This window comes from Poecilia mexicana, unplaced genomic scaffold, assembly GCF_051168715.1.
Source record: "Poecilia mexicana isolate PSO_F unplaced genomic scaffold, ASM5116871v1 scaffold_1, whole genome shotgun sequence".
NCBI lineage: Eukaryota > Metazoa > Chordata > Actinopteri > Cyprinodontiformes > Poeciliidae > Poecilia > Poecilia mexicana.
This window is the reverse complement of record NW_028263370.1, coordinates 14,292,407-14,316,970: the sequence shown is the minus strand read 5'-3', so window position 1 is coordinate 14,316,970 and position 24,564 is coordinate 14,292,407. Positions and strand designations below refer to the sequence as shown.

At 39.7% G+C, this 24,564-nt stretch overlaps 1 protein-coding gene across 1 annotated transcript in view; it reads left to right on the top strand.

Annotated features, from left to right (window-relative positions):
* Nucleotides 1-24,564, top strand: part of LOC106914990 (uncharacterized) — a 64,730-nt gene that overhangs the window by 20,107 nt on the left and 20,059 nt on the right. The window contains exon 3 of the mRNA XM_088005020.1: nucleotides 8,492-8,552. Coding sequence (XP_087861146.1) covers nucleotides 8,492-8,552 — 61 coding nt within the window. The remainder of the gene's footprint in view (nucleotides 1-8,491; nucleotides 8,553-24,564) is intronic.

The following is a 24,564-nucleotide window of genomic DNA, read 5'->3' as shown; positions in this document are numbered from 1 at the left end:
AGGAGAGATCTGCTAATATAGGTGACTTTGGGCTGGGATGGTGCTCATTTTGATGCAGCAGAGCTCTGTCTGTTCCCACAAACTTTACAGTGACAGGATCCTACATTTAGTGCCAGAGTAGCAGAGCGCTGTTGCAATGTAGGCTGGATGGGATTGGTCTTCACAGATCTGTAAAGATTTGTAGACATTTTACAAAAATATCAAACAGTTTGAATGGAAGAGAGCATGTTCTGCTTTACTCTGTAAATAGATTGGAAGTGACAGATTGTTTTTGCTGATTGAGGCATTAATGTTTACCGATAATGTTGCTGTATCCATGCAGCGAGTCACTTCTTATACTAATTTGACCCTTGGAATAAATGCTTGGGTAAAACGAGCTACGTTTTGCTTTGATTAAATGGTTTATTTTGGAGAACAACTATTTTGTTAGCATCCCAGTCCCACAGTCCTCTGCAGCTTTTTTCTCCCTGCTGCATGTCTTCTCGTGTGTGCGTTTTTGTTTTCCATTGCTTGTTTTGTGCGCGTGTGACGGTGAACCAAACTAGGCAGTGCCGTAAATTTCAAGTGTAGAGCTGTGAAAAGGCAAGTTTGTCCACCCACTTGACAAACGAGATGCAGTCAGAGCCTCCCACATTCTTTTGTGTGCAGTTTCATGTCTGGTAGAGCCACCTTTATTTTAGTTAACATACTAGTGCAGCTTCTTATTTAGTCAGTTCCTCTTTTTTTTGTTCCTCTTCGCCTTAGTGATTTGTTTAAATTGATCCAAGTTCCAGTGTAGCTGTTATCTAAAAATAGTTGCATTGACTTCTTGTACATCTATGAACTCTCTCTGTGGCTCTCCTCATTTGCTCCTCCTTGGCAGCTACATATTCAGCATTCTTTGCTCAGTATAGCCACTTTCGCCCTTCTACCCATGCCTGAGATATTAACATTTTTCTGAAGTCAAGTCTGAGGTGTTTGAGAAGTTAAATGCAATTCAAGTCTCAAATGTCTAATGACTAAAGTGTCGACTAGTCTGCCCCCAAGATTAGAAGTTCAGATCCTGCTGTCCTTTGGCCTAATAAACTCACCCACCTTTAGTGGCTCTACTCCTTCCATCTTTGTTATTTCCCCAGTCTTACTCTGGTTCACGCACATCTGACTTCAACTGAGTTTCATTCTTATTCTCTTCAAAGTGTACCACCGCCTCTCCATGATGTCAATTCTACTACAGATGATGATGTCATCCGTGAACCTCTTGACCTCGTCTATTTACCTATAAATCAACCTTGTGAAGCAAAAGGAGCTCCAAGTTGATTCCTGATGTAATCACATCAGCACAGTGAACCTATCAGTGGCTCCCGCTGCACACCTCACCACTGTCTTACTGTCCTTGAACAACACCATCACATTCACCTCTTCCACTCTTGACTTCTTCTTATGGTGTCACAGTTTCTCTGAGTTACCAGTTATAAGCTTTCTGTTGGCCTACAAAAATTCAGTGCAACTCCTTTTCTATAATTCTCCTGATCAGATTTGTTTTTCTTGGCTTGGATAAGTAAAAGAAATAAAAATAAAACAGAAACTATCTTCTAGTTTGATTTATCATCCATTCTCCTCCAACCATTCATTCCTCCTTCCTTGTAATTTTTTCTAAGGTTTGTATTTTGTATGTCCCAAGATTGGATAAATCCCCCTTTTCCTACTCCGGTATGTCCAAATTGTTGAAGCAGAAAGCACCCTCGAGAAAAGTTTCAGTGCAGAATGCTCTGATGATTAGAAGGTACACCTCCAGAAATGATTCAACATTCTGAAATAAGTGGAGCATTCCTGTAAAATATGATAAATTGCATGATTGTTTTTCAGCATGGTTGGCTGAACGCAGTGTGTCACATATCATCAGTGAAGAAAAACAAAGTTGGTCTCAGATATGTGCTCGGCTGGCATGTGATTTAGTTGACTGGATGCATTAGAGGGAAATGTGCTCTCGCTTTTTGAACAGAATGGATCGATTTCTTTATCTTGATATGGATGGAGGTTATGTCTACATCTATGTAGAACAAATTTAATTATGTATAAATTGTGTTAAACCGAGTTGGGACTAAGGAGTTATTAATATGTTTGATTTTGAGCATCTTTGAGGGGTTTCTTATTGAAGCTAAAATATTTTTCCCTTCTTGTACCTGTCCCTTCGTGTCTCTATTTAGACCAGGAGAGTTCTAACCTCTCATATAAGCAGTTTTTAAAAGCAGTTAGTAGAAGCATATGAGCCTGAATAAGTTAAATTTAAGGTTGACCAGGGCCAAATACCCTGGCTAAATACCTGGTAGGGGAAAACATACACTGCTTATCCTCTTGAATGCACCCTCCCCAAGGTAGAGAGCATGGTGGTGGCAGCACCATGCTTTGGGGATGTTTGTCTTCCTCAGGGACACCAAAGGTGGAGATAAACAAGCTAAGTAAGCTAATATTTAGCTTAACAAGCTAATAAAAAGCTGTAATTGCAGCAAAATTTGGTCCTAAAAACATATCGACTCAGATGGGCTGATTAAAAATGTACGCCGCACTTTTCAGATTTTATTAGTAAAAACATGCGAGAACCCTCATCGACTTGGTTTGTTGCTTAAAGTCCTTTTAAATTACATCGAAGTTTGTAGCCGTAACGTGAGAAAATGGGAAAAAGTTCAAGGGATAGGAATACTTTTTGCAAGCTACCGTATATGCACGCCGTGTGTGAAACTGAGCACCCCTTCCACTCCCCCATATGTTTCTAACAGGTGCCTGTGGACGCTCTGTATCTATGTCTGCTGAGATATGCGCCTGGGATGATGTGTTCGTCCGTGTGGGCTTGTGTGTACGTGTGAGTGTTGGCACTGCTTCCTGCATCCTCTTGGGGAGGGCGGGTCATCGAGGGCACTCAGTGTAAACAGATCTTCGTGGGCATCAGCAAGTCCTATGGCTCCAGCACGTGCTCTTTACCATTCCATTATCCTCTCCGTCGCATGCATGTAAACAAACGCGGGTCACAGCATAAACAAGCCCAGCCGTGCATTAACACATTTCCTTTATCTGCTGGTCGGAGGCTTTGGTCTCGCTGCGCGCTCCCTGTCACACTTTCTGCCCCTTTCCCTGACAGCGGGGCCTCCCACTTGCTTGAGCGTTTCCAAGAAGTGGGCAAAACCAGTTTTGAGTTTCCCTCCCCTCCGACCCAGAGCTTCCAGGTGAAGAAAATAGACCCTGCTGTCACCCTTGTCCAAGTCTGTCCCCATGCTGGAGTAGAAAACAAACATTGGAGCTGCCTGAAAGGTCCATGGGGGGGAAGTCATGAGAACCTGCAGGATATTTGAACAGAGTCCAAGACAAGGAGTGAAGAGACCTTGCAAGCTGCACTTCTCCATTTTAAGCTGTTCTCCATCTCCTCCCGGGTCATGTTGAACGTCATTTACACCAACATCTGCATTCGACAGACTTTAACTTCATCAATCATCGATCCTCACTGATTCTCGCAGCCGCCAAGTTGATTTAATGGCTTTTTCTAAGATGCTGGATACTAGAAAAAGATTTTAAAATAAGCGACAATGTTTCTTCAGAAGGACTTTGATGCTTCTTAGAAACCACATGGGATTGTTTCTCGGTAGCACCTTTAGCTCCTGGGTTTCAGGGGCCCAACCCACTGACATCTCTCCATAGACGAGCGCAGACATTTCTAGGGAAGACACCAACTAAAATGACAGTTTAGGTGAAGAAGGAAAACTTGATCATCACATTCTCTTTGTTGTGTGATTCACTGTACTGGAGGTTGTTATTATGTAATTATAGGTTGCTATTCCTAATTTCTTCCTTCCATTGTCATGTGTTTCTCGAGATAACACACACAGAGTGCTTTGCAGAAGTGTTCCTAAACCGTGAACTTTTTGTATAATCACAAACTTTAATGTGTTTTATTAGCATAGTAAACCAACACAAAGTAGTGCACAATTGTGAAGTCGCAGATATTTTTTTGCAAATAAAATTCTGAGTCGTGCATCTTTATTCAGAACCCCTTGCAGAATGCAAGTCTTTTTTTATGCTATTTCCCTACCAACTTAACACATCTGCAGACTGATGTTTTTGCCCACTCTTTTTTCAAAGCTCAAGCTCAATCAGACTGGATGGAGAGAATCTATGTACATCAGTTCTGAAGTCTTGCCGTTGTTTCTCAGTTTGGACTTTGACTGGACCAAACTACACGTTGTCCTGCTGGAAGGTGAAACTCCTTGCCTATTTTATGTGTTTAGCAGCCTCCAACAGGATTTCTATCAGTATTCCAGTGTATTTAGCATAATTAATCTACCCATCAGTCCCATCAGGATTCTCAACTGCATGATGCCGCCTCTCCCACGTTCCACCTTTGGGACGGTGTATTCAGTTTTATGTGCAGTGTTAAATGTTCCACTTTAAATTGGATGCCTCTCCTTCAGCAGTCCGTTACTTATTGCCAATTTTCCAAACAGTCACATGTGTGTATTGCACATCTTGCAGTTGTCCTGTCAGCAGATTCTACCATGTGAGTTGAGGATCTCTGCAGCCTCTGGTCTGTCGTTTGGTTTTAATGTTTGTTCTCTAATGATTAAGTTACACCAAGGGATAGATGAACGCAGTTGCTTGCACTAGATTTTATCCAGGGGTATTTAGAGAAAAGAAAATCTTTGTGGAGGGTGGCATTTGTTGACACATGGATCAGTGTACGGGGGATTGTTGATAAGTCCAGGTTCTTCTGCATAATCTTTGAAAGAGCATAAAGTGTTTATGCTGTATAAACACTTTATGCAGCTTCAAATGTTCCTAAGGATGCTTTACCAGTGATTTTTCTGCCTTTGGGCAGAGAAACAACATTTCCTCCTAAAGTTCTAAACTTCCCACACAACAGCTCCCCACCGTCCTGGCAGCTGAGTGACTGAGCAGTGTTTTGGCATTTCTCCCGTGTGTGTGTGCGTGTGTGTGTGCGTGTGTGTGTGATCGCTTTTTGCTGAGTTTCAGGAAGGCTCTTGTTGCCAGAGGCCCTGAAACAATGGAGCACGGTTTTCTGAGCCTCTTGCTGCTCAGCGTAGGCCTTTTGCCTGCAAGAGCAAGAGGGAAACTCTGGACTTGCCACCTCCTGTCTCTACTCCCCCTCCTTCTTCTTCTTTCTGCTCTTCCTCCCCTCCGCCCTCTCTTCCCCCTCCGGGATGACTCAGAGAAATGTGCTTGGCGCCATTCCCTGTGGCCAAAGCTCAAGCCCGAGTTTGATAAAAACGGAGTGAAGCAGACTGAGGAGTCCTCTTGAAAAATTTGGCCGGATTAAGACTGTAAGCATTTTCAGATGTGTGAGCTCCAATAAGAGACAAAGATAAGTTGGAGATAGAGCAAGCAGACCCATGTTTCTAACTCAAAACATGACCATGTGCTGTGTCGTCGTGCTGGAATCAGTTTCAAACACAGAGTTTCTGCCAAGCAATGTAAAAAACAGAAAAGTGCAACAGTTTAATAAAAAGAAAATGTGGTGAAAACAAAGATTTATTTCAGGATAATGTTGATTTGTGCTGTTAGTTTTCAGTGCAACACACTGCATAAATCTGGAATGTATCTGTTCTAAAGTTTTTCTTTAGCTCAGCCATAACCAGTGGCATTGCTCTTATTTATTTTCAATAAATTAATATCAATTTTATCTGCAAATAATTTAGATTAAAATTTTAATCATGCTAGTGGTTAACGGATGTTTTAGAAAACAAAAAAATAGCTACTCAGAAAAATTTTTATTCAAGATAAAACGTATTTGTAAATCAAAAAGAAGATGAGTTATTATTTATATTTGTATCATTCTGTCATAGTTTTGAGAAAATTTTCTGAAATAAGCAGAATAAACAAAATAAAAAATGTTACTAACTAAAAGCTGTTCAAAGCTACCCTCACACACAAGCACACACACACACCCACGCACACACACACAAACACACACGTCCACACACGCTCACCAATTTTTATTCTGATAAAAAATGAGACAAGTATCTTTCAGAAGTTAATAAAATTGTGCAAAAGTTTGAAAAAGTCATTAAATCCGTACACACACGCACGCACACGCACACACACGCACACACACGCACACACACGCACACACACACACACACACACACACACACACACATTTTGCATGTTTCTATTACCTTTTTCTAATTTGTTGTGTTTTCACTATATTCAAAGGTAAATTTAAGGTTCTCATAATAACAATATGTCATCAATTATAACATCTTTCTGAGCTTATATTTACTGGTAAATATTTAAATGTCATTTTTTTAATATGTAGGAATATTTTAAAAATGTAAATAAACACTTACAGCCCTGAAAGCAAAAGCACATTGTAGGTAATATAAATTATCAGGACATTCCTGCTTCAAATGTATTTTTGTTTAACCGAGAAAATAAAGGGCAAAGTCCAAAGCAATTTACTCTGAAAACTGAATGAAAAGTTTCAAAATGAATCATCAGCCTCGCTGCTTCTTTATTCTTGTTATCTGTGCCCTTTAAAATAGGCTGCTTCTGTTTTTCTGTCCTGCCCTCTGAACAAATGTGTTTCTCTTTTGCTCAGTGGATAATACTATAATAGTTTGTTGTCGGTAACTTGAAATATTTGTGTTTGTCTTTACTATGATCGCTGTTTTCCTTCTCCTTTTCCAGACCTCCTTTTTCCCATTTTTGTTTAGCTGAAGCTCTTACAAACGCTCTGCTGTCTGACGCTAATATTACTCATAGAAACAGATATTTGTGGGATATTCTAGCGGACTCTGTCTTCGTGTTGAGAACACAAGAGATCATACACAACATGTAAAACACGTAAAAGCTCCTGATCGTACTGTCAGACATTTTTGACCTCCTCATCACATTGTACAGTTTATGCAGAAGTCTGATCAGTTCGTAATCGCAAATGAGAAGTGTGGTCAAACAGAGATGGCTGACTTGTTCATGAAGCGCTGGTTGAGTTACTTGGCACTGCCTCTGTGTGTTAGATTACAGCATTAGATTGAATGGTATCATACTGCTGTGCTGGGTACTTTAACACCGTCATTCTGAATCTGGAGGGCCTGCACCCATAAGAGTGGCACCAGAGATCCCAGTCGGGGGGTTTCAGTTGTAAAGACATCCAACTGAACATGTGCAAAATCACAGCCACTGACAGAGGAGGAGAACTGGGCCAACCATCAAATCATGGTCAAGATGATTTTCTTTTCAAAAATAAAGAAAAATAAAAACAGTCCAATTTTGTGATGCTTAAATTATAAGTATAACTTATTACTTATATAAGTGTAATTTATAACTTCATGCAAATCTTTTAACTTATTATTTATTACTGCTAGCTTTCTACAGCAGAATCTAATTTATAACCTCTTCCAAAAAGGAAACTAAAATATCCAACGTGCAGAGCAGATATTAGTTAATTTTCTAAAAGTTACTGAAGGCCGTAGGTGGGAGGATTGTCTACGATAATTTTACCCTGGACCCTGTCAAGGCTGTCAGCTGGCATGTACAAAATACTTCTAGTAGTAATGCTTCATTAGGATGATAAAGTTCATTTTATCATTAGGAGACATGATCTTTTTGTCATGTTTCTTACATCTCACAATAGAGGCTCAGCTGGAATCAGGATATCTGTTTTCAAGTGGATTCAGAGAGGGGGAAAAAAAAATCTATGAAAAAATGGGAACAGGTTTTGCAAGCTTATCTGGTCCGACAGACCCCACATGGAATTTGGAGTATATTTGTATTTTTGTTACTTGCTGTTCTGTAACAAGCAGCAAAAAGACATTTGACATTTTGACTGAAGAATGAAACATAAATATGGTTGTTTTTTGGGGGGGGGGAAAGGATGTTGTGGTGTGTTTTTTTTCCCACCCCATAGGAAAATGACGAATTTGCAAATTATTCTTTGATGGTTCATGTACTTATGAGCGTATGCTTGACTTTATGTGCACTGTTGCTCATGCATGAGTGTACAAGTGGGAGAGTTGTGGGCTGAGGGTTGGTGCATTGTGCAAGAACAAAAAAAGAAAAAAGTTGGAAATGGTTCGGAGGAGTTCCACAAGGAACTTATTGGACCCTTGTACATTTTAATCCGGAATAAAATCTACAGCTGAAAATAAGTATCAGAGACCCAGCATGAATACACAGGCGTACAACGAGTGTATGGATGGGTTATATAACCACTTTAATTTAACTACATCTTCATTTTTGCTAAATTTGTAAACTATTTAAAGTAAACTGTTAATCTTGGGGTATTTGGTGCATTTGAATTAAATTATAAAGTGCTTGTTCAAGCATAAACAAAACTGCCTCCTAATATAATATTTCATTCTACTGAAATTGCTTGGGCCATTCAGCAGCTTTATAGACATAATGCATGTAGGGGTGATTGATTCCTTTAGGTTTCTAGATATTGATTGTTCACGTTTTGAGTGATCAGGAACACATCTAAGTGGTCGAATTTTTTTGTGTCTTCTAGCTTGGACAAAGTGTTTCTTCAGACAACTGACTGGCAGTGTACAGCAACAACTAAGAGAGAGGTATGGTGTTTCATCACTCTACACTCCACACTGTCAAAGAAAGCTTGGGCCACTTCCCGTCTCTGAGGCGACACAAGAAGTAGGTGAAGAAGTGCGTAGTAACTAGTTACTTGAATGCCTTTTTGTGAAAATAAGTGCTTCTAGGAGTCGTTTTGCTGGCCCTGTTCTTCAACATTTACTTGCTTGAGATCACTTTCTGGAGACTCTGTTCACCTAAAGTTACTAATCAAATAATAAGCAACTTTTTCACCAAAAATGCACCAGACAGAAAAAAAAAATGCTGTTTTTTACAGTGAGACTTACAAACTTCATTATTCTATGTCATTTTATATCTGCTGAGCCTGCTAAAGCTTTTGAGGTCAAGTGAATATATAGTAAATGGTAGTTATTGTCACTGAAAATATCTTTCAGTGTTATGGCATATATTTTACCTACAGTATGTATTGGCTTCAAATTTGACTGCATGGAAGGTGTTTGAAAAATAATGTTTGCAGCTTTACGTTGTGAAAATTTAGATTTTTCAAATGTTTGTTTCTTCTTTCTGAATTTGCTATTTTGTCATTTATTTTTTTACCCACATTGTACTCTTAAATCCAAAGGAGACAGAAACGCCAATGGATAGTTGGTCAGTCTTAGAAATAACACAAATAAAAATACAGGTGTGTGTAACGCTGGAGGTAAACTCTCCATGCTGAAGAGGAAATACCTTCGTTACATCCGTTTAGTCAGCTCTCCTTATGATTATAGGCAAGTGTAGTATGTGCATCCTGTAGGTGTGTCTTTGTGTGCATGCTGCATTATTTGACATTTCTGTTGTCTGCATGCTCAGTGTAACTGTTGTGTGCTGCATATGTGCACAAGTGTTTAATGCATTGGTCAGCATGTGTGTCTCAGCTTACAGACGTTTTTATTTGGTGGTCAGTATTGGTAGGAGTCCATGTGTGAGCTGGAAAAAGCAGACCACACTGAGGAAGCAGTGTGTGCATCGGAGTGTGTACTGTTTGCGGGTGGGCAGAAATGTGTGTGTGTGTGTGTGTGTGTGTGTGTGTGTGTGTGTGTGTGTGTGTGTGTGTGTGTGTGTGTGTGTGTGTGTGTGTGTGTGTGTGTGTGTGTGTGTGTGTGTGTGTGTGTTTTAGAGGGCTTCCATGCCTTAAACAGAAGCTGACTGACAGTTTGTTTGAAGCCTGGTACTAAGACTAGCATCAAACACTGCCTCAACTCATTGCCCTGCAGCCTGTAATCACACAGTTTCACAATGCTCACACAGCTCAGACTCTAACTTCCTCTATGATGCATTCAGGAACCCACGCTCCCGTTCTGATATCCTTCACACATCAGCCGAAAAAAAAATTTGCAAACCTCCAGAAGCAGATATGCTTTTGTCTTCACTTCCTCCGCTACAGGCTCCTGTCCTGTCCTCCCCCAAGACACTGTCACAGGTCGTCCCGTCTGTCGGATTGCTTGTTTGTTAAGATTGACACATTGGTGCATTTGACCACAAATATCTAATACAGGCGGGAGATGATTAATTGTTGGTTGACTCGAAAACTACATCTCATAGTTATTCTAACACAAGAAAAAACAAACTGTTGTCGTCTAAATGACTCATGTTGCTTTAAGGCGTGCCTGTAGAGACACAAAAAACCTGCAGGCCTCTTTGCAAATGACCTAGATTTCTTGATTTCAACAAATCTCCAGCAGGAAGCTGAAAGTAAGAATTACTGTATTTGGTGAAAAACCAGTCTGGGAAATTCCTCTGTGACTCAGAGTTGGTGTGGGCCAATTCTCTTGGGTTTGGTGAAATTGTAACCCCCCTTGCGGGCCTCTTCAACCAATCTGAATGGGCGAGTCAGTATAGAGTGGGGGGGTAGGGTGTGGTGCAACAGGTCCGGCGATGAGTCATGTTTGATTTTGAAGAGCTCCATATTTTTTGTCATGGCTCCTGTTCACACCACACCTTATTCTTACAATAATCTGCCATTTTGCGCCGTATTGTAGGTCTACACAGTTGTCTTCAGGCATCTGGTTCTGAATCTGGGTCAGGATCCTTTTAGGCGCTAAGAAGTGTTTTACACATTACTCACAAATGTTGAAGGAAAATGGATAATATCGTTGCTGTTGTCCCTTTTCAAACAGTTCCGGTGTCCCCGCTCTTTGAGCTTGTAAGTATGTCATTTTTGCACACTGAGGGAGATGGTTGCATCACTCTGGGACCAGTGCTGCACATGATGCAACCGGTGCCACAGATAAGCTAACATAATGGTCTGACAATTCTGTCTGGTTCCACAAGGAAAGTCGTGTTGAAACTGTGTAGAGTCAGACATTTAAACTCTCCAAGGGCCTGCTGCTCATTACCAAAGCTGCACTGACCCACTGTGCAGCTCTGTATGACTGTGGTACAAACTACAGGCTTATTTCACAGCTTGCTGTGTTATCTTTTTGAGCAATGCTACTGACAGGACCTCAGGAAATGATAATGCTGGAATGTCACCCTGTCTGCTTGTTGGTCAGCCAGGTTCTTTGATTGAAGCCTAAAAATCCCAGCCTGAACAATATAGCCAAAAATGTTATGCTGACAAAGAAGCTTTGGTATGATGGTCCAAACATGATGGAATGATAGAACCTGATGAACCCCCAACGTGAATGTTATTCTGAAATATGTTGCCATCCATTTTTTCACCCATGGTGATCAAACAAATACGTTGTTCCAATCAGAGTTTGTTGATGTTTGGCGGTCTAGCCCACATGTGTTTTGTCCATCTGGAGAAGACAAGAGAGATGATCACGTCTTACAAAGGACTTTTTGCTGCAACAGCAAAGAGGTGTCACACGGCTGTCTATTTCTTCTGTACTAAATTGGATCATTTTGTCCCTTGTTCTCGATTCTGTTTGTGGTGATCATGGACAAGATCTCAAGACCTAGTCATAGAGAGGATGGCGTCTGATTTGGGAACTTCTCATTCCTGATCATGTGATGTTGTTGCCATCTCAAGCCGTGACCCTTCAGCATGTGATAGAAAGGGTCAGCAGCTGCTTACGAGTATGACAGTAGGTCTCTCTCTCAGTCCAAAACTGTGGTTCTGGGTCAGAAAAACGCAGGCTGCTCCCACTGATTGAGAGTTTATTCTCTCCCTTGACCTTAGGAGTTTAGGTATACTGCTGTTTTGTTCATGAGTGGTGGGAGGAAGCAGGACGACATGCTTAGATAGATTGACATGTGTCAAGTCTGTTCAGGTGAGGAAAAAGCTGAGCCAGAAGATTTACTGTTCTGTCTACGTTCCGACCGTCACGTATGGTCATGAAATTTATATATCATGACTAAAAGAACAAGATCCCTGATACAAGTAACTAAAATAGACTTCCTGGTGGAACTGTTACCCCAAATAACCTAATCTCGAATAAGCAAAAGACAATAAATGGATGGATTAGTGGAGGTTGGAGATTTTTTTTCCCCCATTTCTAAAACAGGTGTTAAAATATTTGTTATATATTGTGAATTAAAAACTATAAGATGGATTAGTTAGACACATAGATCTCTTTTCATTGTTGTTTGTAACACTGTTTGTATGCCTTTTCTATCAGGCTATTGTTGGACAGCCCATTAGTGGAAGATGTTCATGATACAAGTACATTTGCAGCTGTAACTGAGCTGAAAAAAAAAACCCCGCTGGCATGATAATGGCTCTGCTGCCCAGCCTCTGCCTCCAAACTCACCACATTTCCCATATTTTAGCTCAGTAAAGTTGGTTAGTTGGCTGCTTTCTCAGCGGTAGGTCATGCAGTTTTTTCCTTGAACAAGCTGTCTATTATCTTTCAAGTGGCATCAAAGGTTATTCTATTTTCCATCAAAAAGCAATAAAAATTCATGAAAAAAAAATGTACGTACTTTTCCTGGAGCAACAGAGGCAGCTGTGGATGTGGTGCACATCCACTGTTGACATGATGGATTTTTATGGACAATTCTTTCCGCTTATTTTCTGATCACAAGATGCCGATTTCTCATCAGCTCGAAATATTACATTTAAGGCTGCTGTCGTCGAATTAAATTATGAAACTAAAGACTTTTAATCAGTTTTATTCTGTAAGTTCTGCTATGATGAATGAATCAGCATGTAGCGCAAGCAAGAACATCTCCAATATATTTCCCCACCACACTTTTTCCATTCCAGGTGCAGCACTAAGCTGAGATACGACTAAGTTGTGAGTTCTACTAAAAGAGCGAAAAAAGGGAAAAGTTAGTCGCCTCAGGTCAGAAACTCACAGTTAAAGTAAACAGTAGTGTAATTTATGTCTATAACTTTTTAACCTTAGATCATGATAGTGATTCTGGAAATTAGCCTGTGTAAATACACGGTCGACTGTTCCTCCGCTATTCGTGGAGCTCAGGGACATTTCTGAAATAGCTCTGAGTCACAGCGCTAATGCATGTGAATGAGAACATGCTCTGCAGCCCATTTGAAGCTCTTTGATGTTTCTGGTTGATATAAAAGTGTTTTAAATCACTGTGAATGTTTTTTTTTTGTTGTTGTCATTGTGAGGCAAGAGAGCATGTGCAGACAGTTTCCCCTTCAGGAATGGATGCCATTAATGGAGAGTTGATATGTTTGAATAATTGCCAATGATATCGAGGGTTGACAGTTTCCCTCGGGGATAATTCATGGCCTCAAGCCTTCATATTCCTAATATTCAGGCAAATATGCTGAATAATCAATTTGATTTTTGAATAGCGAGCCTTCCCACACCCTGGAGGCAACATTAATGCACAGTAAATCCATTTTCCAGGTAAATGACCTCAGCTGTTAAATAAAACACAAGCTACTTCTTACCTTTACTTTATGCCTCGTTTCATTAGAAATCTTTGAACTTTGAAAGTTTGGATGGAGATAGCTGTTAAATTAATAAATCAACTGCTTCGTTATGAACTTATTATTACAGTATAAACATGGGAAACTTGCTAATGTATGACTCAGACTCTTAATATGCGGAGCCATTACTTTGGCACACACTGTTTGTGTGAATACTGGCCCAAGTCCTACAAAAATTTATACTGCAGTCACGGTACACAGGTTGGGAGCAACACGGTGAGTAGGTAAGAGCAGGACCTAACAAGAAATGAAATTATTTTATTCCCAATAAATTACATCCGTGGGGCTACCTGAGTCATCAAACCAAAGTGACTCATGCAATCTTTTTACACTGAATTTTTTTTTTGCTGAGCTTGAAATTCACTTTCACAAATACTTATTGTTTTAAGGGTGGCACACTGAAAGATTAATGTACTTATGTGAACTTAGAAACAAAGAAAACTGGCGTGCGCGCTCCACCAAAGTTGTGTCTATTGTACTCCGTGTCTTTTATAAGATTCTTCATAAGATGCTTTATACTTTTATGATCCTTTCACTGTATCTGATATGAAATATGTATTTTCCTCCTGCAGCAACAACATCAGAAGAAAACAGTTTTCGATTCAACGTTTGATGTAAAGCAAATCCATGGGTTTCTGTTGTCGGTTACAGGAAACTTGTAGAGCATTCTCATCTTTCATCTGTCTTTTAACAACTGGGCTTTGACTTCAGGCCCAGAGGGTTTCAGCGTAATGTGTCAGAATTTAACAACTACACAAGACCCACAATACGAAACCTGGAAACCAAGTCACCAGTGCATGAAGTATATATAAGAAACTGAAAACCACTTATAAATATGTTCAAATGAAAGAAGACAGGGTAATAAGAGAAATCCATTCTGACATGTAAACATGAAAACTCCAGAAAGAAAGACACTAGCAGACATTTAAATGCAATTCAACCCTAAAGATGTGTGTGTGTGTGTGTGTGTGTGTGTGTGTGTGTGTGTGTGTGTGTGTGTGTGTGTGTGTGTGTGTGTGTGTGTGTATATATATATATATATATATATATATATATATATATATATAAGCTAATTCACTTCATATGACTTTATAATCTCTTGAGAGATGCCTCTCTCATTTCCTATTATAAGCACACTTTATCTCTTCTGAAACAGCACAGGGTCCAGCCACTGTTAGACGACCACTGTAGTCCCATAAAAAAAAAAAAATCTAAAGAGATCAAAAGATGTGTCGTCAAGCATTGGTACATCTTGTGCTGTGACCCAATTATATGCCACAGCTTTCTATGTTTGCCAATAAGCGATCTTGTAATCTGGGATAACTCTCTCTCAGGGGTTACTGTTACACCTCTCCTCATATCTGTGTGTCATTTCTCTTCTTCTAGTTATGCTATAGTGCTGTGATTAAAGGTTAGGGTGCTTTTTCTACATTTTCACTGGTGTTCATATATTTTGATTATGTCCTTGTTAATTTACTTAACCTTATATCTCGCCTTGCCAGTTAATTCCTTCATCTTTAGTTTCTTTGTTCTCGCTTGGTGTTTGAGTGTGTTATTAGTGTCGAGTCTTTTCCCTTTGGTCATTGTATACTTCTTTTTCAGCTTCGTTTATTAGCCTCCTTCCCTCGGTCTGCCTGTTTGCTCTTCCTTCTCACCTGCAACCAGTTCCAATAAGCCATCTGTTTCTCATGCAGTAATCAGGACTCGCAGTATTTAATCTCCTCTCCTTCAGTTATTCTCTGTTGGATCATCTTCTTGCCTACCTCCATTCTGCCTAGGGTTTTCCCATGTTGTCCTTTGTTTTGGTTGTTTTATTTTATTAGATATTCAACTCATAAAATAACTCTGTGCTGATACCTTTCCAAAACATGGCATAGAAAGTTTTTTATTAATTGCATGCTGTCTGAAATTCTTTTCTTATACTTTTTATTGGTTGCAAAGCGCCCAGCTCATGGTGTGTGATGTCAGAAAGACATGATTCTCAAATGTATAATAAAGAAATTTAATAAGTCATTATTGTTGCCAACCAATTTTGCTTGTACAGCTAGTTAACATTGGTATTAATATTCACCGATATTTGCTGAGATAAAGATAAAAAATATAGCACTAAAACCTTAACGAACTCTGACACTTTCAGCAGATACTTCTTAATAAAATAAGTTTCCTCCCACATCAGAGTTTTGAAGCCGATTTGTGAATAAACCAGACATCTCGACAAGTTGAATAAAATTCAGTTTCACAGTTTAAATCTGTGCATTTGTTTGAAACGCATCAACGATTCTGAAAAAGGCTTAAATTAACTGAGTCTTCTGTCGGGAACAACTTTCACACCAATGAGTGTTGTCTGTACAATACGGCAGCGCTTAGTGAGGTGCATTGACAGATGTCAAAAACCTAGATTTGGGTGAATCAGGCTGGAAATCACCCAATTCAGTTCACCTTTCAGTTTTTCTATAAAATTGCATTTCCTACTTCACTGAACATCAAACTTTAAAACAAATAAGTGATATTAATACCTTATTTCTGCTTAGTCATTTCTGGGTGCCTGAATGAGAGTTTGTCTGGGACTGAATAAACCAGAAAGGAACTCTACCCACATATTAAAATTGTATTTCATGATGTACAATCATATATTGCCAAAAAAGAAAAACAAAAAAAGACTTCAGTAAACCGGACCTTTTTGGCTGCCTGATGAAAGCAGTTTCACTGCAGAATAATTCAAAGGGAGCCTGTAAAGTGAATGTCACCTTTGACCTGAGCGTAGGCTTGTGAAAAAAGCCAGTGAGTGATCATGACGGTGTGTCATGTGGGACTAAAAAAGCAACCGAGGCCTTGTTTCAGGAAGGAAGTCATATTGCTTTAAAATATGTTTGGCTTGCATGTGTGTGTTTTTTTTTTTATCTTTAATCCTGTCGTTCTTACGCTCTCCTCCTTCATTTGATCATATTCACATGTAGGTGCACAAGCGGCACACCATGTGATGCGGTGGGAAGACCTCGGGAGGTTTGGCTTCAGTCATATTTTAGGAAGCGGCACCAACATGATGACTTGAGCTGTTGGACTGGCTTGATCTGGTCTGGTTGATCAGTTTCTGCCTGGTGATAGAGGGGGGCAGCTGGTAGGTTGCTAAAGAGGAGAAGGAGTTGTTATTAAAAGGCGGTCTGGCTAGAGTTTGATCAGGAGTGTGTGTGTGTGTAAATGTGTGTATGCTTGCTTTGAATGGAGCTTTTTGTTCTAACGTGACTCACCATGTTCTAGCCACGGTTGGTGCCTGAAGGGAGAGATGAAGGGAGGGTGAACAGCATGGAGCAGAAAGACTTGATGTGGTTAAGTCATTAGGAGACTGCCTGCTCTGTTATGTCAAGCTTCGGCCTGCTGCTCTGATTAATCAATATGCTAAATCCCTGCCTGCCTGTAGTCCACGCACACACACTGAGCATTGGAGTGCAGTCATGGTCATGGTAAAAAAAAAAGTGGAACCTTCTTGGTTCTAAAGTTTCACATCACACAAAATCATATTCTCACCAGGACGCAAAGTGGCAGTATTGTGTATTTTCCAGGCGCATCATGCCACACAATAGCACAATCAAGTAACTGTTACTTTCAGTTATTATAAAAACGCTGTGTATATCAAACTTGACTGAAAAAATTTTTAACTCCTTGAAATTGGGCTTCTGTCTATATAAGAAGCTCCTGCTCTTTCTGACATTCCGCCTTCAACACGTCATCACAAAGTTTTTACCAAGCGTTTTACTGAGAAGTAGCTCTTGTGATGAGCTCAGCAGATACACAGTTCCACCAGGTGTTTGCTAATTGCTGCTGCCACTAGTCTCAAGGAGCTCAGTGGAGGTGGAGAGTTGCACTATGAGACATAAGCTCCGCTTGAAGAGCACAGCTCTGAGGAGGAGCTCCGTGGAAAAGGCGGTGCTTGGCGAAAGGCAAGCGTTTCTGCACCCAGAATGGTTGCCACGGGAGACTAAGATTTCTCACACTCGCATGAAATAGTCAAAGCATCACTCCATGTATGTGTTTTGATGAGGAGTTTTATAGAATTATGTAGAGCTCAAGGACTCGATTTTACATAATACTGCCCCTTCAAAGCAAGGCCAACACAAACTAGAGAACAAGATGACAAGTTATTACATAGATTCTATCAGAGATGGACCAGTAAGAATGCTATCTGTGGATTTTGTGAAGCTGTGACCTGTTGATACAGATTTTCTGATTTGTGTTTATAAACTATAATGTTACATGATACACAATTTGAGAATTGCAGCTGCAACTACCTAAAACCGAGTTTACAACCACCTTTGTAAGCCACATAATATATAAATTATAAATCCAGCTGTGAACAAACGGAATCATGAAGACCAGCAGACAGGTCAGGCAGAAAGATGTAAAAAAAAAAAAAGTTTAAAGCAGGTGGGTTATAAAATGGTTTCCAAGCTTTCAACATCTGGATTGTTCAGTCCATCATCTGAAAATGGAAAAATGGTGCAAGTGAGAGCCCATCAAGAATTAAATTGATGGGTATTAATTAGACAGATTGTTAAATTCTCCAAAAATCCACAGCTCGTGGAAGAATCTGTCGACAGGACATTATTCCACTTTCTTGCATTATTCAGTCCTAAGTCTAGACCTAAATCTGGTTGGGAATTTGTGACAAAGCTTAAAAATCGCAGATATTCACTCCATCTAATTCAACTGAGCCTAAGCAACTTTACAAAACATATGAATGGGGAAATATGTTCTAATTTCTAAGTGTATAAAACTAGAAGATGCATTCTATAATACTTGCATCTGTAATTGCACCCAAAGGCTTTTCTACAGTGTATTTCATTTTCACTTTATTTGCCCTTTTATTATACTAGGATTAAAAACCCATTGAGATTAAAATCCTCTAGCAAAGGAATCCTGGCCAAGAGGCAGCAACAGATACAAATATTGAATTATGGAGCTGCATGCTATACTTTTCAGATTGTTGTATGTAATAAAATTTCAAAACAATACATCCTTTTTCCGTTCAGTTCACAATTATACTCCTCTTTGTTTTGGTCTATCATGTGAAGAAGTCCATAATATATTAATGTTTAATCACGCACTTCTATTACAATCGTTTCCTAAACGTCTAGTAGCTGATACATGGGATCAGATCATAATATCCTTGTTTTTACAAGTGAAGAATCTGTTATCTTTCTTTTTTAACACCTGAAATCTTCAGAGTTCAAAGACCACCTTCCAACATGAAGCTGCTCACACATCAGATCACAGCAGAACCATATTTTATGAATGATTCCTTAATTCATATTGAAGCACCCAGGATATACAATCTGAGTTTAGATTAGCTAACATTAAATACTGGAAAAATGTAATTTGCTGTGAGTTGATCATCCGAAATTGAAAGGTTCATTATTTTAATTTTATGACTAAAAGTCTACTTTTGGATTGCTTGGATCAGGAATGTTTTAGACTTTAGCAAAAAGTTTCATCGTAAAAGAAAATTCTTTTACAGATTATTCAATTAGGTGAATTTAAAGACATCATAAATCAAAGTACAGTGCTCGGGACTTCCAAAAGTTTTGTTGATTTGAATTTTTGCTCTCTGTGAAGCCATAAATATGTCTTTCTTGGTTGCCTGGAGTCTGCTGTTTGTCTGTTTTTGTTTACAAGTGATTAAGTTCACTTCTCAGGGTGTTGTGAGCTTCTGGAGCAGAAGCATAGAAATGATCATTTACTTCCCTAATTTTTACCAAAACTCGCTCAGGAGGCTTAATCGTGCTTGAGAATCATCATTCACAAGCACGGAATTACACGATATGAACTTTTGGTATATTAAAACAAACTATGCATTTGGCTACTGGACTCTCCTTCTAATCAGGTGACTTCTGGGAATAAATTGTTTTGTGCATATCAAGAGTGAGGAGGCTGAATACACGTTTTGAAAGCATAAGTGCTTTGTAAGGCATTGAATATCTATCTTGAGACCACGTGAATCATGTTTTCCACCTGCTGCAAAAATCTCCAGTTGTCTGCAGAATCCCACCCTGCTCAACATTCAATGTCACCTTAGTGTAAACCTTCGCTCCAGGCCCTCCCATGACCACTAACCTCAAAACTCTTCGGGAGGAGACCATGCACTTGTTGCCCTCTTTGTCCATTCCCTCCTGCAACATTTGCCATGGACGTTTCAAAACCATCTGACCTGGCTGTGCTAATGGGCGGCTATTTTTGGGAGAGGGATGGTAAAACTCTCTGCTCTTGCTGAGAAGCACTGGGGAATTGGAAAAGATGGTTTGTTAAGAAGAAGGTCCTCCTGTGCTGGTGCATGTTCACAGCCACCCATACTGACTTAGTGCTGCGTTGGGTCATGTGTTGCTGTAGGCCAGAGGGAGATTACTGCTGTAACACGAGATATCCCAGTCTTGCAAAACTAAGACAGACGTTAAGGTTTATTCTCAGTCCCATTGGCCTTTCACCCAAATCATTATGAAAGTTTCTATTTTGTAAATCTTGTGCTTCTGTCATGTCACATTCCCAGAGGCAGTTTTAATGCTTACACAAAGCTTGTATGTGTGACTTGCAAGATGTCCATTTTATTAACATTTTCACATAAAGGTGCAAGTTTTGCTCCAGGCACTTGGCAGACGAGCTATCCGTGTGAGTTTCCACTTTTGAGAAAAATAGCCCAAAGTGAAATAGGCACTCAGGACCTCTGAGGAAGAGAAGAGCCTGATCAACAGGTTGAGCAATGGAACATGTAAGTAAGCGAGAGTGCAGCTCTCTGTTCGCACCTGAAACATCATCTCTCTCAGTGGGACTTCATCAACGCAGGCAAGGGGACGTGTGATGGGAAAGTTGAAAGCTGCCATGCATGAAACCTTTGAATCCAGAGCACTAAAGCCATGACCTTGATGCAACCTAAGAGGGATTTTTTAAGTCTTTGAAGTTTTTAAAGTGAGTTTTTGTTGAAAGATATTAGCAATTAACACCTTACTTGCAGTAGATTACTCTCTTATGAGAATACGTCCAAATTAGTTTGTCCTGAAAGTTTAAGCTAATGGCTAATTCAGGAGGGATCTGCAGGTTTCAATGGCTCATATTTAAGACCCTTTGGAGATCCTGATTTATTGAATTAAACACCTAACTTGGTTACAAAAAAAGAACTTTGCTTAACGGGGGGCATTATGTAAAATCAACTTTTTTTTAGCTTTATATCGTGCTGTAATGCTATTCCCTCACCAAAAACACACCTGGAGTCTTGCTTTGATTGACACGTGTTTGCAGAAGCCTTGAATCTCCCATGGCAGCCATTTGGGGCGCCTAAACGCTTGCTCTCACAAAGCGCCGCCTTTTGCTCAAAGCTCCTCCTTGAAGCTGCAATCTCCTCCAGACTAGTGACAGCAACAATAAGAAAACACCTGGTGGAAATGCATCTCTGCTGAGCTTATCATACAAAATACTTCTCAGTCGCTCTTAAGAATAGTTGTCAGTGCATAATGGAGAAGCATTGTTGTGATGACATGCTGAAGCCAGAGTGTCGGCGTGGGAGCTTCTTGAAGAGACAAAGGCCACTTTCCAGGCGTCAAATTATGAAGTCAAATTTCTTTCAAGTTAAATTTGATATATTTATAACAACTGAAGCTAACATGTAGTTACTTGATTGTGTTATAAGTGGTGGTATAAAGGTCTACTTAATATCATTAATTTACTTGACTACAATGTTATTTTGCTTTTTTGTCTAACTTTATTTTTGGACAGTTATTTTGACCATAAGCCATTTTTCTCTCAGTTCATGTTCCACACAGGAAGATCAATGGTGACACACTACCACCAACTTCCTGTGAGTAATCAACAGCTTCTTTGTAAATAGCCGTTAATTGGTTTTAAAAGTTGGCAAAATAGCATTCTCATAAACCTCAAAGACGTTTTTGAGGCTGGAGTTATTTTAAGACGGTAAAAGCCTGCTTGGTCGTGGGCTCGCAATTAGCTTCATCCTCTTATTTGTATTTATGCTAAATGAAGACATAAAGAGGGTTTTCTGCTCTGTTATTACCTGCTTAAAACTCTCTTAAAAGAGCCTCTCTTAAAAAATCCCCAGCTGAACTTAGTGACATTTTATACCGTTTAACTATATGGGGTTAGAGTTAGGCTATCTAAACTAAAATAATGCTGCACTTGTAGAATCTGCTGGCATGTTAAGAGTCCATGTGACTGAGATTTTCACCCTGCTCACTGGGTTGGGACATTTCACGTTTAATACAAATAGATTGGTGTGCAGAGCGTGGGCCAGTTCCTCCTGCTATTTATTGTTAATGTGTCCCTTGTGCTGGAGGTGCAGTGCTGCCAGCATTGTTCACTGGCTCCTCTGGATGCTCACAGCTGTGTGTGTTTACTGTTGATAAAAACAAGTTATTGCAGATGTTTTAATTGTGTTTATGTATCATAAAGTGCTGTGCCTATGATGTTGGAGGCATGCTAAACGCATGCGGGCAGGAGTTTGTTTGAACTAATCTATGTATCTGTCCAGCATCTGGCAGAAACGCAGCGGAGCCGAGGCGTGTCTGCATGTTTGCAGGGTCTGGCTAATCCTGCAGGACTCTTGGCAGTTCCTCCAGCGCAGCTCCAGGGTGTGGATCACAGGCGGTCCGACCGGGCCTCCTGATGCAGCTCTTCGATCAGGCACATGTCGGAAATGCTGCCCTGGGGCTGGGCTCACAGTTTTATGGAAAGACATTGCTCTGGGAGGAGCGAGCAAAATTGCTTTTGAAGTGCTTTTAAAAAAGGATGAGTTGGATGATTGACAGTTTAAATATTAAGCTTTTTTTTTTTCTCTGAATTCGTCAGACATGTGCTTACAGTGTAGCATAAAATGTATCAAACCCTTTGAACTTGTCCACAGTTTCTCTTGTAAATTTCTATGTATTTTATTGGGGTTTTATGTGACTGACAAACTCAGACACATGCATAATTTTGACAGATACACAAAAACCTGAAAATGGTGTCATGGCCTTATATTCACTTCCATTTACTCTCTCAGTGAGTAAAATCCAGTGTAACTGATAGAGTCCATCTGTGTATGATTTAAGGTCTGCATGAGCCCAGTTTGTTAGAAAACATTAATGAGCAAACAGCATCATGAAGATCAAGGCAGACAGGTCAGGAAGAAAGTTTATGGAGCAATTCAAAGCAGGGTTAGGTTGACCATCCTGCTGAACTACCAGACTGGGAAAGGAGAGCATTAATCAGAGAAGCAGCCAAAAAGGCCAAAGTAACTGAAGTAGCTGCAGAGTGGCACAGCTCAGGTGGAAGTTTCTCTGACGAGGATATCTATTAGATTACAACACAGGATCTTACAAGACATTTTGTCCAGTAAGTGAAATAATCTGCCATGACATTATTGTGAAAAGGTCAACAGGTGTGGATGCTTTTATAACATACTGTAGACGTGCAAAGTGGGTTTCAGCAAAGCCTTTCATGAAATAAATATTAAAAGACAGTTAATAAGAAATTGCTTCAGTGCTGCAGAGTCATCATAATCCCCCCACTGAGTGTCAGACCCACTTTCAGGATACTGAACGTTTCCAAACTGTTTATGTTTTGCTTTGTTTAGAAGAGTTAATACTTTGGTCGGGAAGATTTAACAGATTTTTGAGGTTTGCCATTTGGAGCTTTCAAGAATCAGACAAAAAAACACACACCACAGATTCTTCACACATGACTAATGGTGAAATCAATACAAACCAGACACTATGCTTCAATTTGTTCCGTTTAAACTGGACCTACTTTAAAACATCTTCAGTGGCCTCATTTGTGTCATTTCTCTTTCTGAGACAGAAAGGCTGCAAGAGTGTAAGCGGTCCACTGGCGAACAGCAGCAGGTTACATACCCGAGCTTATCAGCAGTTTGTGTGTGAGATCAGTGAATTGTAAATGCATGGAATGTCTGACTCATTATCCCTGTGCTTGTCTATGAGTCATCACATCTCAACAAGGTTAGTTAAATGCTTTGCACTGTTCTCCCCACTGAGGTCATAGACTGTCTTTTTGGCTGTCATTTTGCATAGAGAATGGAGGCCTAACTAGCCTGATTTACATAGCAGTTGAACGCTGATAACATGGTGTATTTTCAAGAACTCCAGCTGCTTGCTTATTGGGCCCTACGGCCTCTGTGTGTGAATGTTTTATACTGTGATGGAAGCATTTTAAACGCAGGCATTAATAGACTCAGACAATCTAATCTGTTTTTATTTGTTTTTTCCTAATTAACATTTCGTTGAACGTGCAAAAGAAAAAGGTTTCATATTGGCCATTATGTTTGCTCCTGCCATGCTGCTCCTCCTCAAACTGTGATAAGCGTTTGTAGATAAATTGGAATATGACTGCATATGGAAATATTTATTGCAGAACAACAATTCTGAATATCTTCCACATTTTTTTTTTTTGCAGGCTTCAAGTCTTAATCTTTGAGCTGTTCATTTGCCTTTAATGCAGGCGGTCTTACTTGAATGAAGAAATCCAACAATTATAACTTTGTGGCCAATTTATTCTGATTTATCTTAATGAGCTGAAGACATGAGAGCATTAAAAATGTTTCCTAGCATCCCCCACTGTCAGCAGTCCACAGTTATTTACAGGTGCTGGTCATAAAATTAGAATATTGTGATAAAGTTCATTATTTTCCATAATGTCATGATAAAAATTAAATTGTCATATATTTTAGATTCATTGCACACCAACTGAAATATTTCAGGTCTTTTATTGTTTTAATTTTGATGATTTTGGCAAACAGCTCATGAAAACCCAAAATCCCTGTCTCAAAAAATTAGAATATTATGAAAAGGTTCTCTGAACGAGCAATAAAAATAATCATCCGAATCAACAAAGTAACTCTAAACACCTGAAAAAGATTCCTGAGGCCTTTAAAAACTCCCAGCCTGGTTCATTACTCAAAACCGCAGTCATGGGTCAGATTGCTGACCTGACTGCTGTCCAGAAGGCCATCACTGACATCCTCAAGCAAGAGGGTGAGAAACAGAAAGAAATTTCTGAACGAATCGGCTGTTTGCAGAGTGTTATATCAAGGCACCTCAGTGGGAAGTCAGTAGGAAGGAAAAAGTGTGGCAGAAAACACTGCACAACGAGAAGAG